The following is a 15,735-nucleotide window of genomic DNA, read 5'->3' on the forward strand; positions in this document are numbered from 1 at the left end:
ATTGAATAGACTTTTTAATTACTGCTTTCACCTCCCCCTTAGGCAAAGGCACCACTACATTTATATCCTTAATTTTAAGTGATTGCTTAGTAGGAATGTCTGCCACCTTGTTTCCTTCAACCCCCAACACGGGCAGAGACCCATATGAAATATATACACAGGCCTAGACCCTGCAGCCTCAACAGATGTTGTCCAATCTCCAAAGTAAATGTCTGGCCTGCAATTTGAAACACCTACAATTTAATAGATGTCAAAACGAAGGAAGAATCAGAGGACAGGAGCACATAATCAGGGCATTCTTCTTCGACCCATTTCAAGGCTAAAATGATAGCAACCATCTCAGACATGAATACTGATACGTTGTCTGATGATCTTTTCTTAATGGTCACCTGAAACTTTGGAACTTAAATAGAAACACCTGTACAAACTGTCACTGGATTTTTCAAACCATTTGTGTGGATATGTAAGAATCCATGATATTTGGCTTGCATACACTGCTGAACAGAGACACAGAGGTACTGCAGATGCTGGATATATACAGCAATACACACACTGTGCTGGAGGAGCTCAGCAGGTCAGATAGCATCCGTGGATGGGAATAAACAGTCGATGTTTCGGGCTGAGACACTTCATCAGGACTGGAAAGGAAGGGAGAAGAAGTCAGAATAAGGAGGTGGGGGAGGGAGGAAGAAGTGCAAGGTGACAGGTGATAGGTGAATCCGGGAGAGGGGGAGGGGTGAAGTAAGGAGCCAGGAAGTTGATTGGTGGAGGAGTTAAAGGGCTGGAGAAGGTGGAATCTAATAGAAGAGGACAATGGAGGAAAGGGAAGTGGGAGAAGCACCAGAGGGAAGTGAGGGGCAACTAAGGAGATAAGGTGAGAGAGGAAGACAGGAATAGGGAATGGTGAAGGGAGGGGGCAGTTACTGGAAGTTCGCGAAATCGCTGTTCATGCCATCAGGTTGGAGGCTACCCAGACAGAATATAAGGTGTTGCTCCTCCAACCTGAGTGTGGCCTCATCATGGCAGTAGAGGAGGCCATGGACTGACATGGCAGTGTGGGAATGGGAAATAGAATTGAAATGGGTGGCCACCGGGAAAACTCTTGCCTCTCGCACTGAGTTTGCGGCCTGGTAGCTGAAACAATCTTGGAATCTTATCCAATCTCTCCTTGTAACGTAAAGCCCTTTAGTCCAGGCAACATACTGTGAATCTCATATGCACTCTCTCTAGTTTTATCACATATAGAGTGGCCACTAGAACTGCACGGTGCAGCACTGAGGAGTTGGGATATTATACAAAACTGTTACGTGATGTCCCAACTCCACAGTGCCGCAGCCTAGGAAGGCAAGCATACCACATATCTTCTTCAGCTTTCTGCCCAATTGAGTCAATGCTTTCATGGAGCTGGGTTACTTGTAGCCCTGGGTGTCATTGTTCAATAACATTTGTCAAGGCCTGCCCATTCAATATGTTTGTCCTAGCCTGGTTTAACCTCATAAAATGCATAACCTTTGATTACCTTCTTCACAGTCCCCTATGCCACTAATTTTGGTGGAAAACTTACGAATCATGCCAGATATATTCTCTCCCAAATCAGTATCAATTTGTTAGGTACACCTGTACACCTGGTGCTTAATACAAATATCTGATCAGCCAATCATGTGGCAGCAGCTCAGTGCATAAAGGCATGCCGATGGTGAAATGGTTCAGTTGTTGTTCAGACCAAATATTGGAGTGTGATCTAAGTGACTTTAACCATGGAATAATTGATGGTGCCAGACAGTGTGGTCGAGTATCTCAGAAACTGTAGATCTCCTGGAATTTTCATGGGCAACAGTCTCTAGAGTTTACAGAGAGTGGTGTGAAAAACAAAAAGAAAACATCCAGTGAGCAGCCATTCTGTAGGCAAAAAAAGCCTTGTTACTGAGAGAGATGAGAGGACTGGCTCAAGCTGATAGGAAGACAACAGTAATTCAAATAACCACACATTACAACAGTGCTGTTCAGAAGACCATGAACGTGCACTCAGTGGCCACTTTAGGTATAGGATGTACATAATCAAGTGGTTACTGAGTGGATATAACAAATAATAAAGGACCCAGCACTGATCCCTGTGGCATACCAGTGGTTAACAAGTCTCCAGTATGTAAAAAGAACTATTTTCCACTACTACCCTTGCCTCCGACCACTAAGCCAATTTTGGATCCAATTTTTATCTCACCTGAGTCGCAAGTGTACTCACTCACCGTTAGTTTTATCTTTATGTGGCATATTGAAAATCCTGCTGTTGCTTCCTTTTTCCATGATCAGAGAGGCATTATTGTAGGTTCAAGCTGTCGCTGAAGGCACATTGTGATATAAAACCTGTGGTGCTACTTGACTATCCAACAGGAAGAGACCCATGGAAACTTCTCAGATAAACTGTTCCACATCCTCCCCTGTTTAAAACGGAGTTCCATTCCTCCGAACTGTTCATAACCTGACAGGTTGCAAGTTGGAAATATATGGCCACAAAATGAGCTCCCAGGTGGCGGAACATGTTTGTTAGAAGCCATCAGATCTATCATACCACTCCAGCAATCTGGGGAAGTCCTGCTCTCACTAAAGCATAAAGCTTATTTATCAGAATGAGTTTATTTACTACTTCCATTTAATGTCAGAGAAATATATTGCAATATACATCCTGAAATTCTTATTCTTCACAGATATCCACATAAACAGAAGAGTGCCCCAAAGAATAAGTGACAATTAAAAATGTTAGAACCCCAAAGCCCTCCCTCCTCCCCCCCGGCTCGCACAGGCAGCAGCAAAGCAATGACCCTCCCCTACCCACTTCCACAAAATAGTACCAGCACCCTCCAGTCGCCAAGCACACAATAGCAAAGCCCACAATAAAGACCATGATCTGCAGTACGACAAAAACGTAGGTGTTCACCCATCAATTTGACATGCCACAGGCTCCCTCTCTATCCCAAATAAAGGGAAAAAGAGCTGTCCCCTTTCACAGCGAGAGGGAGACAGAACAAAACAACTCGCCGAATTACAGTGTTAAAAATCTGTCGTGCTGCTCTTTCTGAGTTATGCACCCAATCAGCAACAGTCTTTCCCCCACCAACACAAGAAAGAGAGCGCAATTCGCCGAGTACAGAGCCTTCGACAGCTGATCTGCTTTTCCTGATGTTCCATTTTCTCCACTATGCTTCAATCGGCAGCACTGGCTTAGAATCAGCCTGTCCACAGGGCAATGAAACCTTCCCCCAAAGGCACGCTCATCCTCTCGGCCTCGGCCTTGGGATATCGAAAAGCAGCTGGTCTTGAGACTCAAGGGGTGGGTCCCACCACGGCAAAGAAATGAAGTCTGAGTGTAACTCCAAGTCAGGGTCTTCAACAGAACCCCTTCCAACCTGAAAAGGAAAAAGGGATACATCAAAGGCAGAAATTAAGCTGTTCTTGCAGATGAACATGAGGGAGTCGCCATTGAGTGCCATCGTAACTGCACCTCCAACTCGGAAAGGAGTCTAAGTGCATTTTGAGAAAGTGTACGTTAATTTCTGCTATAACAGAAAAACCTTTTCTTTCCCAATTGCTGTTGGTTCAGCACCTTTTATCCTAATTGCCTCATAAAGCTAGCACGAGAATATCAAAAGACTCAAGAAAGCAAGTCTGTGGATCATAAGTAGGTTCACCAGCTGCTGCACACAGAATATGGATTCCTAATCATAACCACTAAATACATTCACATGCATATCTACTTTTTCCACTGGGATTAAGCAATGTTATTCAGGATCGATTGACATTTTTGTAAATCTGTGACAGCTTTAATTTTTTAAATTAAACTTTCAAATCTTGTGACGTTTTACCACAAGTGTGTTAAGTAGCAAAGAAAAAGAAAGTTAGCAAAGAACTGAAATGCAAGTTGACTTTTGTCTTTTTTTGCCTGTGTGTTAAAGTGTAGGTCTTGATACATTCCACTCATTATTAAATCTGTGTGTTCGCACACCTGTCTTGTCATTTGGCGGATAGTCCAAGTAGATATTGGCATTCACTGTCAAAAACGCCACCTTTTGGCTGAAACATGGTATCAAAGATTCCCACGTGGATGTAAAAGATGCTGTGACAACTTTAAGCAGTGAGCAGCGGATCTTAACAGTACTATGAGAAAATGTGCCTCGAGTGGCTATCAAACCCTTGAGAAAATCCTGAGATCAAGATCAGTACCAAGTATTAAAAAGTATATTTGTAAAATGTTTTGCACCTTAAGAAATACTGTGCAGAATGTTGCTAATATTCAGCTGGTGTTTTATGAAGCACTTGTAATTGATTTATTGAACGAAGCTCACAATTTCACACATCATAAAGAAGGTGGCTTCTTTTAAGAAATTGATCTCAACGTTAATAAAGTTTAAGTAGAATGGTTTTATTTTAAACATGTTATTCATAAACTGGCAAAGCACATAAACAGGACAGCCCAAGAACCTGGCTGCACAAGCATAATTTTACTTTAGCAAGGCCTTTGACAAAGTGTCGCTTGGGAGGCCGGTCCAGATGCTTCAGTGACTTGGCATTCAGGATAAAATAGTAAACTGAATTCAATATTGGCTTAGTGGGAGAAACCAGTGAGTAGTAGTTGCCTCTCTGACTGTAGACCTGTGACTAGTGGTAACTAGTGGTGTGCCGCAGGGATCAGTGCTGGGTCCGTTGTTGTTTATACTATTGATTTGCATGATAATATAAACTGTATCAACAAATTTGCAGATGACACCAAGGTTAGGGGTACAGTAGACAGCAAGGAAAAGTTTTCAATGTTTGCAATAGGATCTGGATGAGCTGGAAAAATGGGCTGAAAAGTAGCAGATGGAATTTAATGCAGACAGTGTGAGGTTTTGCATTTTGGGATAACAAACCAGGATAGGACATACAAAGTGAAAAGTGGGGCATGGAGGTGTGCAGTAGAACAAAGAGATCTGGGAATACAGATTCTTAACTCCTTGAAGGAGATATCACAGGTAGATAGGGTCGTAAAGAGAGCTTTTGGCACATTGATCTTCATAAATCAGAGTACTGAGTATAGGAGATGGGATGTTGAAATTGTATAAGACGTTGGTGAGGCCTAACTTGGAGTATTGTGTGCCATTCTGGTAACTTACCTACAGGAAAGAAATCAATAAGATTGGAAGAGTACACAGAAAACTTGCAAGGACGTTGCTGGGACTTGAGGACCTGAGTTATAGCGAAAGGCTGAATAGGTTAGGGCTTTATTTCCTAGAGTGTAGGAGAATTGGGGGAGATTTGATAGTGGTATACAATATTATGAGAGGTATAGATAGGATAAATACATGCAGGGTTTTTCCACTGAGGGTGGATAAGACACGAACTAGAGGTTATAGGTTTAGGGTCAAAGATGAAATATTTAATGCGAAACTGAGGCAGAACTTCATTACTCAGAGGGTGGTTCAAGTGTGGAATGAGCTGCCTAGGTGAGGGTTTGATTGCAACATTTAAAAGGAGTTTAGATAATTACATGTATGGGAGTGGTATGGAGGATTATGGTCCAGGAACAGGTCAATGCAACTAGGCAAAATAAATGTCATGATGAGAGATGTATATGTAAAAACTATTTCTTATCTTTTTCCACTTAAAAGCAGATTTTTATGTGTATGAATAAAGTAACCACCTCTGAACTAAAGGAAATCCATCTTCAGAAAAGTTTTATGCATGTTGACCTTTTGCCTGCTAATGAATTTGGATCTTTAAGGACAAAATACTTCACTGAATTGAAATTAGAAACCAGTTCCATAAAGTTTTTCCCCTGGGATTGTGACAAGTTATTAAAAGTAAGGGATGTTGTTCATTTTATATCACTTCGAAAGTTATTTTCCCTACTCCTTCAACTTCCCTTGGACATACAATAATCTCCTTTTCCCAGCGTCCAATTTCTTCACTGACTTGTGAATGAGGCTCCAAAATCCTGGCATAGTTGTGCCTACTACTTTCAAACAATGAAGATGAATTTACAAAAATTGCATATAATTAAGCCAGCTAGATTGTAAGATAAAGTACTCAACATGACGTATCAGTATCAGAATATCCCTGGCATATGTCATGAGATTTGCAGTTTTGTGGCAATACATTGCAATACATAATAATAAAAACTAATTTACAATAACGCATATATATTTTTAATAAATTAAGTAGTGTAAAAAGAGAAATAGCGTACGTGGGTTCATTGTCCATTCAGAAATCAGATGGCAGAGGGTAAGAAACTGTTCCTAAAACACTGAGTGTGTGTCTTCATGCCCTTGTAACTCTTCTCTGATGGTAGTAATAAGAAGAGGGCATGTCCTGGGTAATAGGGTCCTTAATGATGGGATCCCACCTTTTTGAGGCATCACCTTTTGAAGGTGTCCTGAATGCTGGGGAGGCTAGTGCCCACGATGGAGCTGGCTGAGTTTACAACTCTCTGCAGCTTGTTCCGATCCTGTGTAGTGGCTCCTCCAAACTGGATGGTGATACAACCATTTACAATGTTCCCCATGGTACATCTGTAGAAATATGTTTGGCCCAGGATAGACCTCAGAGATGTTGACACCCAGGAACTTGAAACTGATGATCCCTTTCCATTTCTGATCCTTCAATGAGGACTGGTGTGTGTTCCCTCGACTTTCCCTTCCTGAAGTCCACAATCAATTCCTTGGTCTTACTGATGTTGAGTGCAAGGTTGTTGCTGTGACGCCACTCAACCAGTTGACCTTTCTTACTCCTGTATGCCTTCTCGTCGATATCTAAAATTCTGCCAACAGTAATGGTACAGTTGGAAAATTTATAGATGTGCTTTGAGCTGTGCCTAGCCACACAGTCTTGGGTATAGAGAGTAGAGCAGTGTGCTAAGCATGTGTCCTTAAGGTGCGCCAGTGTTGAATGTCAGAGGTCTTTAGCCTCTGCCTATACGCTGGGATTGAAGTAGAGCCAGGTGATTGGATTTTCCACACTGGGGATGTGGGATGGCACAGTCAGTCTTTTTGATGGTGGTATAACAGTAGTCAAGTGTGCTTGCTTCTCAGGTTCCACAAGTGATACTTTAGTTTATTCGGAGACTTCTGGAAGCTGGCCTGGTTGAAGTCTCCCACAATGTTAGGGAATGTATTAGGGTGTGGTGTTTTGTGCTTGCTGATTATGAAGCTTAGCTCCCCCAGTGCCAGCCTGATACTGGCCTGAGGTGGAATGTATGCCACTACCAGGATGATGGCAGAAAACTCCCTCAGCAGGTAAAAAAAAAGGATATTTGGCTGCTAAATGTTCCAGGTCAGGAGAACAGGACTGAGGCAGAACTGCCAAGTTTGGCCACCATGATGAGTTAATTATAAAGCATACTCCACCTCCTCTGCCTTTAAAATACTGGACTGCCCTGTCTTTACAGTGACTGGTGAAGCCATCGAGCTGCAGTGCTGTGTCCAAAATGGCCATGTTTCCCTGAAATGTCATGAAAAGTATTTCAATAAATCTGCTCCATTATCCAAAAGATCCCAGATTTACAGCTAGAAAGCTTCAACTTCTCCATTAATTATTCGCACCTTTCAAGTGTATTCTAGACCTCTCGAAATGAATGCTATCATTGCATTTGCCTTCCTTACCAACTACTTAATCTGCAAGTTAACTTTCTAAATTTTGTCCTTGTTTAAAAATAGTGGACGCCTTTATTCCTTCTACTAAAGTGCATAACTATACATTTCCCTACACTGTATTCTACCGGCGACTTCTTTGTGACCATTTTCCTAATCTAAGTCCTTCTGCAGACTCCCTGCTTCCTCAACACTACCTGTTCTTCTCCCTATCCTGACATTGTCCACAAACTTGGCTACAAAGCCATCATTTTCATCATCCAAATCATTGACATATAACATGAAAAGAAGCGGTTCTGACACCCAGTACCTGCGGAACACTACTAGTTACCAAGAGCCAATGGCCCGCTTTATTTCCACTCTTTGCCCCCTGCCAGTCAGCCAATCTTCTACCCATGCTATTATCATTCCTGTAATATCATGGGCTCTTATCTTGTTTAGCAGCTTCATTTATGGCACCTTGTCAAAGGCCTTCAGCAAGTAAATAACATTCACTGACTCTCATTTGTCTCTCCTGCCTGTTATTTCCTCAAAGAATTCCAACAGATTTGTCAGACAAGATTTCCCCTTAAGGAAACCATGCTGACTTCAGTCGATTCTATCATATGGTTCCAAGTACTCTGAAATGTCATCCTTAATAGTAGACCCCAACACCTTCCTTGTGGTTATCATCGGACATTTTTGCCGATTTAAACTATTTTACGTGATGTTATGCAAGCCCCATTTCCGAGCCACTAGACCTAAACCCAATCTGGAATGGAATCAAGAAGGCTGTGCCAATGCTCTTCTCAGTCCTTGCTCCAATATTATACTTCACTGCCTGTTTCTTGCTGGAGTGGAGCTAAGCTACAGAAAACAGTTCAAAATCACCTGCATACCAGAGCCAAGGTCACTCCAACCAAAACTTAAACCACCAGGTGCATACTGTAGATGAAATTTGAAGTTGTTTATCTCATTCATGGTTCAATAACATAACTGCAATACCATTGGCTTCCTTTCTTAAATATGGGGATACTACAGCCTTCTGCCTTAAATTCCGTGATGTACCAAATCATGAAAAAATGGCTATATTAGTAAACAGCCAAAAGTAATTTTAAGGTGACTGCAAATACAGGAATGTTCAGAAATCAAATGACTTTAGTGAAAAAATCTGTGCAGAACATTACACATGGAAATGAAAATGCATATTTCATACAGCCACTGCATTTCTTCAGGTATACAACTGAAATGCAGCTAAATCAAAGTCCTTGGCATAATTATATTATCAGGAAATCATTTCTTCTTTAGGATAAAAGGGTTTGTGTCAAAAACATGATGCAGCAAGAATTCTGTATGGTGATCTCGAAAATAAATATAAAATAGACAAAAATAATTGCTTCTGATTTGGGTCGTATATATTTTGAATTTCATGGTGATGTGAATCAGCAGTATTCTCATTTTGTGAAGCACGATAGAAAAAACATTTCAGCAATTTTCTTTAATGATGCCAGAAATTTGTAATATCAATATACTTTGTTAACCTTAAAACTGTTCATATCTGGATATCTGTTTCAAAGGCAGACCATGTTGTCATTTTCACTTGCCACCCACCACTGTCTGTTCCCCTTCTGTTTTTAGGAACCAATGTTAATGAAGCCAAGCGCATCCTGAGTGAGAGTGGATTGCCAATTACTTCTGCCGGTAATCTGGAAGATGCAGCCAAGATGGCAGTCGCCAGTGTGACTTCAAAATAGATTAATGAAGGAAGTTTACAAGTGATTAATTTTCTTTACATTGAACTGCTCAGCTACTTTGAGTAATTTTGGAACAATAATTTTACAGTTTTTCACCCAATGAATTGTTAGATCTAAAGAAATATTAATACATTTATACAAAGTCTGCTGCTATTACAGAAAAGTTGTAAATTGGGCAGTTTTTTAAAAGAAATATTATGTACTTTAATTCCTACATATCAATAATTATCTTTAATGAAAATATGATTTTTTTTATTTCTGTGAGCTCTGAATACTATAATGTTATGAAATGTTTTCTGAACACCTTTGTGATCTTCAATTATTACAATAAGACCTCAACTTTTGCCTTAATCGTAAGGGTGATTAAAATGGTAATAATGATTTAACAGCAGTGAAACTAGTGCTGTTTCATAAGCCTTAACCTTCCTTTAGTGCCAAGAATACAAATCTATTCCCATCTGGTACATACACAACTTGGCACAGTTAAGTCAGTTGTACTGTTGGCAATGTGCCAGTGGGCAAATAATCGTACTAAACTATTTTTTGTTCTCTTTGCCTTTCTTTTTATGAAGCTTATTTTTACTATGCTAGAAATTTACTGCCTGAATCATGTTGTAATTTCAAACTTCTGAGACTCTTTTCAAGTCCTCAATGCTTGAAACAACTATGAGAGTATCTCCGTATGGGCAAGCAAAAGATATGTAACAGAAAGTGTCTTCCAAAAGGCAAATAAAATGTTTTCAGCTATGGAGGCAAGTACTCAGAATGAGTGGCAATTGTATTTATAGATTTTTGTTCAAGATTTTGTAATGCTCTGTATTTCAAACTCTGCTGGGCGAATTTAAACCGCAATATTAGATGGGATGGTAGCATTCCCATAATGTTGTTAGGTAGGGAGCATCAGGTTTTGGTCTGGAGATGATAAAGGAACAAGATATATTTGCAAGAAAAGAAACTGTGCTTTCTGCCTTTGTCCTTTATGCTGCTAAAAGTCACAAATTTAGGAAGTGATGTTGAAGAAGGCTTGGCGAGTTGGTACAGTGCACTTTGTATACACTGCAGCTTGACTATCTTGGAGACACAAAGAACTACAGATGCTAGACTCTGGAGCAACAAAATCTGTGGGAGGAACTCAGCAGTCTGAGCAACATCTGTGAAAGGAAAGAAATTGTATGTTTCAACCCTGCACCGGACCGCGAGTGGAGAGGTGAGATGGCCAGCGTGGAAAAGAGGTGTGGTGAGAAAGGATTGCTATCAGAAATAGCGATTGGTGGACTGAAGAGGGGTGTAGGATGGCTAGCAGGCAGGGCCGGATAGAGGAGGTGAGCAGGGGTGGGGCTGGAGGACTCTGGCAGATGGGTGATAGATGGGGACTGTTAGAGGAAAAAGAACAAAAAAAAACAACAGATGAAGCAAGGCTAAGAGAGGGGAATGTGAAGCTAAGTAGGAACCCAAAGTGGTACCAGGTCTGGATTCAGATAAATAAAGGTGAGAATGGAAACCATTAAGGAAAGAGGGATGAACAACAGTTGGAATGTGATTGTAGGGGTTGGGGGTATCCCATCCATGAGTGGTGGATTGAGCCAGGAGAGGGAAGAACATCAAGATGGGTGAATTGGGTGGGTGGGAAGGGGGTCAAAGGAGGATCAGGAGGGAGAGAGGGAAGAAGGACTGGAAGAACAAAAGAAAATGTGGGGTGTATACCCCCATCCACACCCATCACTCACTCACCACTGGCAATTTCCTCCGCTCACACAGTAGATATAATACTCATCTTCCTTCACCATCCAGGCACCTAAACAGTTCTTCTAAGTGAGGTAAAAGTTCACATGCATCCCTCCATCCTTGTCGACTATGTGTGGCGCTTCAGATATGGCCTTCTCTCCATTGGCAAGGCCAGGCACAGACTCACCAGCTTTCACAGAACGTCTGTGTTAAGTTAGTAATGGCCATCCCAAGCTGCTTGTTATAGATAGTTACAACTCCACATCCCATTCCCACACTGACCATTCTGGGAGAGTTTTGGACTTTTTAAGACCTGCTGTCGGTCTGGGATGTGTTGAAAAGTTTCCAACAGCAGAACCAAACCAAACCTATATTACCTAGCATTAAGCTGAAAAATCCATCTTTCCAATCATACGCTAGCTAGACCTGGCTTGGGTGCAGAAACATCACTCATTTGAATGAACGTTGCTGGTGGCCTTGTTTTAAAGTGAAAACAAAAATGAGAAACAATTAACTATTTATGGCTTACTTATTTTATTTCACTAGAAGATGAGCAGGACATAAATTCTTGAAACAGGGGAGTCGATGGTTAGGAGGAATAGACAGGCAAGTGGAGCCGAGACAAAGATCAGGTTAATCAGCACTTTGTTGAATGACAGAGCAGGCACAAGGGGTTACATGATCCATTCCCGAAACTGCTTCTTATGTTCACATTTATCTACGAAAAACTTATTTGGCATTTTTAAAGATGTACGGATGCTTACATTATTTTCTACCTATGCTTAAGAACCTGGTCAAAAACAAGTTAGGGTTATTTTGAATAAACCTTGTTTTCAAATTATTTCCAATGGATGCTAATTTCTAATTAGTTCTAACAAACATTGATTTTAATTTAGAACACTAAATGAAGGTTTTGATTCCTTTAAAAGACTGAAATCATCTTGACTGTAAGTGCTGCAGCAATTATGTACAGGCTATGGAAATTTGTGCTTGTACAGCTACGTCAGCCTGAACTCTAGCTCTCTGTTAGGAAAACTGATTGCTGCTCCATTGATAAAGCCTCTGGGGGTACTTCTAATTTTTCAAAAAATGTTAGGGGAAATCTAGGCAAGGTTCAAAGGACAGCACAACGCAAGCTCTTTAAAATGTTTAATTATTTAACTGAGCTAAAATCAAGCAGTGACACTTGTATCTACTGTGATGAAGTGTTTTGAGAGGTTGGTCATGCTTCTATCAATTCCTGTCCGAGCAAGGATTCAGACCCATTACAATTTGCCTCGCACCACGACAGGTCTACAATGGATGCAATCTCACCGGCTCTCCCCTTGGCCTTGCATACCTAGACAATAGCAGTACGTACATCAGGTTGCAGTTTAGTGATTACGGCTCAGCATTCAACACAACCTTACCCTCAGTTCTAATCAACAAGCCCAAAACCTGGGCCTCTGTACCTGGATCCTTGATATCCTCACCCAGAGATCATGGTCTGTGCAGATTGGAAATAACATCTTGACCTCACTGAAAATCAACACTGGCACACCTCAAGGATGCGAGCTTACCCCTCTGCTCTTCTCTCTCTGCACCCGCAATTGGCCAAGCACAGCTCAAATGCCATCTGTAAATTGTAGATCAGTTGGTTGAGTTGTGTTGTTGCAACAACCTTGCACTTAACATCAGTAAGTCCAAGGGATAAATTGTGGACTTCAGGAAGTGTGAGCTGAGGAAACACACACCAGTCCTCATCAAGGGATCACAAGTGGAAAGGGTGAGCAGTTTCAGGTTCCTGGTTGTCCACACCTCTGAGGATCTAGCCTGAGCCCCACATATTGTAATCCTCTCACCGGGTGTCATATACAAACTTAGCTCGTTAGCTAACTCTGCTAACAGCCACATGATTCAGCAGTGAGAAGGCCACCTTCCATCAGCAACACACGTCTAGGGTCGGTATGACTTGGCTTCAACCAAGCAGGAACGTTGGGATGATCCAACTAAGGAATATTGTTCGAAGTGAATGCTGTGTAAATACTGCACCATGCAAAGTTATGGTTCACCAGAAAAATAACACACCAACATAAAATTACAAAGGAAGTATATTTACCAATAGTTCAACTTTAACAAACAGTTAACAGAAAAAGAAAAGAAAAATAAAAGGGTTTTTCCAGTTAAACCAGCTGTATACCTTCTATTTGTCTGGATCCATCAGAGCTTGTCCCACTAAACCTTTGGGAATAGTTCCCTGTACTTTGGTATTTCCTTTGATACACTGATGGGAACATATTCTCTCTGAAATGTCAGCCCGTTCCCTTACTGGGTCCCTCCATAGTGTTGCTTCTTTTCTTCCCTGTTTGATTAACCACTGACTTACTTTTCAAAGATTTTCCTGTCCCTCACAGTCTCAATTATAATGTCCATCTCCACAATTATAACAGAAAATCCCCTTTTTAGTCAAAAGACCCTCTCCATCACCATTCCTCTGTTTAGCAAGCCCTTCAGGTGGGTCGGGTTTCCAAATGGACGTGTCACGTTTAGCTGAAACATTTGCAGATGTCCACTGAGCTCAGCTCGAAGGTTTTTCACCTCATTCCCCTCTCTCTGTGGCATCAGGGGTCACTTCAGCAACAGAGACTACTACTGAAGACATTACTCAGCTATTGGAAATACTTCGCTTATCAATCATGTTTTCCTCCTCAAACTTCTCTGAGTGATTCAGTAAAAGATGGAGGAGGGTGCATCTTGTGGGTTATTTGAATATGCAGAGCAATCATGTCATGTTAGAGTGCACCCTTCCTGACTTGTTCCACACCCAAGTGATTTCTCTCAGTTAAATGCCCCCCCCCGCCCCGTGGCACAAACTGTGCAGCAGTTTCTCCACCCTGAAAATGTAGGCAGACAGCTTCTCTCCTTCTGCTGGAGTCAGTTATCAAGGATGTGATAACAGCACATTTGGAAAGCGGTGAAATGATCGGACAAAGTCAGCATGGATTTGTGGAAGGAAAATCATGTCTGACGAATCTCATAGAATTTTTTGAGGATGTAACTAGTAGAGTGGATAGGGGAGAACCAGTGGATGTGGTATATTTGGATTTTCAAAAGGCTTTTGACAAGGTCCCACACAGGAGATTAGTGTGCAAACTTAAAGCACATGGTATTGGGGGTAAGGTATTGGTGTGGGTGGAGAATTGGTTAGCAGACAGGAAGCAAAGAGTGGGAATAAACGGGACCTTTTCAGAATGGCAGGCGGTGACTAGTGGGGTACCGCAAGGCTCAGTGCTGGGACCCCAGTTGTTTACAATATATATTAATGACTTGGATGAGGGAATTAAATGCAGCATCTCCAAGTTTGCGGATGACACGAAGCTGGGTGGCAGTGTTAGCAGTGAGGAGGATGCTAAGAGGATGCAGGGTGACTTGGATAGGTTGGGTGAGTGGGCAAACTCATGGCAGATGCAATTTAATGTGGATAAATGTGAAGTTATCCACTTTGGTGGCAAAAATAGGAAAACAGATTATTATCTGAATGGTGGCCGATTAGGAAAAGGGGAGGTGCAACGAGACCTGGGTGTCATTATACACCAGTCATTGAAAGTGGGCATGCAGGTACAGCAGGCGGTGAAAAAGGCGAACGGTATGCTGGCATTTATAGCGAGAGGATTCGAGTACAGGAGCAGGGAGGTACTACTGCAGTTGTACAAGGCCTTGGTGAGACCACACCTGGAGTATTGTGTGCAGTTTTGGTCCCCTAATCTGAGGAAAGACATCCTTGCCATAGAGGGAGTACAAAGAAGGTTCACCAGATTGATTCCTGGGATGGCAGGTCTTTCATATGAAGAAAGACTGGATGAACTGGGCTTGTACTCGTTGGAATTTAGAAGATTGAGGGGGGATCTGATTGAAACGTATAAGATCCTAAAGGGATTGGACAGGCTAGATGCGGGAAGATTGTTCCCGATGTTGGGGAGGTCCAGAACGAGGGGTCACAGTTTGAGGATAGAGGGGAAGCCTTTTAGGACCGAGGTTAGGAAAAACTTCTTCACACAGAGAGTGGTGAATCTGTGGAATTCTCTGCCACAGCAAACTGTTGAGGCCAGTTCATTAGCTATGTTTAAAAGGAAGTTAGATATGGCCCTTGTGGCTACAGGGGTCACGGGGTATGGAGGGAAGGCTGGGTTCTGAGTTGGATGATCAGCCATGATCATAATAAATGGCGGTGCAGGTTCGAAGGGCCGAATGGCCTACTCCTGCCCCTATTTTCTATGTTTCTATGTTTCTATGTTTCCTCCTGGAATGTGTGCCTAAACCTAATCGTAAGATCGGCTAAACTCTCAGTAGTGCCAAGAGCAACTTCCAGAGCTTGCATATAGTTAGCTGATGTGGCTAAACGGGTTTTCTGATTTTAGGAACCTCACTATATCAGCCACTAGACCCTTAAAACTCTCTGCCAGTTTGTGTTTTTTTTTCATATTATCTGAGCACTGCCTTTCATCTAATAACTGAGCTCAGCCCAAGCCTCATATTCAACTGGCGTCCTGTCACCCTCACTTCAAAAATAAGCAAACGCTTTGAGAGTTTGGTCAAGGACATGCTATCATCCACACTGGACCCCTACAATTCACCTACCAACACAACCAATCATCAGATGATTCAATGGTCACAGCTCT

At 41.8% G+C, this 15,735-nt stretch overlaps 1 protein-coding gene across 2 annotated transcripts in view; it reads left to right on the forward strand.

Moving 5' to 3' along the window:
* suclg2 (succinate-CoA ligase GDP-forming subunit beta) overlaps positions 1–10,959 on the forward strand; it is a 380,503-nt gene extending 369,544 nt beyond the window's left edge. The window contains exon 11 of one of the 2 annotated variants that reach the window (XM_063067942.1): positions 9,237–10,957. In XM_063067942.1, coding sequence (XP_062924012.1) covers positions 9,237–9,352 — 116 coding nt within the window. In that variant the 3' untranslated portion in view covers positions 9,353–10,957. Of the gene's footprint in view, positions 1–9,236 lie in introns of both variants that reach the window. The other variant, XM_063067943.1, reaches the window with a different exon arrangement.
* The last annotated feature ends 4,776 nt before the right edge of the window (positions 10,960–15,735 follow it).

The sequence above is a fragment of the Mobula hypostoma genome, chromosome 15 (genome assembly GCF_963921235.1).
Source record: "Mobula hypostoma chromosome 15, sMobHyp1.1, whole genome shotgun sequence".
Lineage (NCBI taxonomy): Eukaryota > Metazoa > Chordata > Chondrichthyes > Myliobatiformes > Myliobatidae > Mobula > Mobula hypostoma.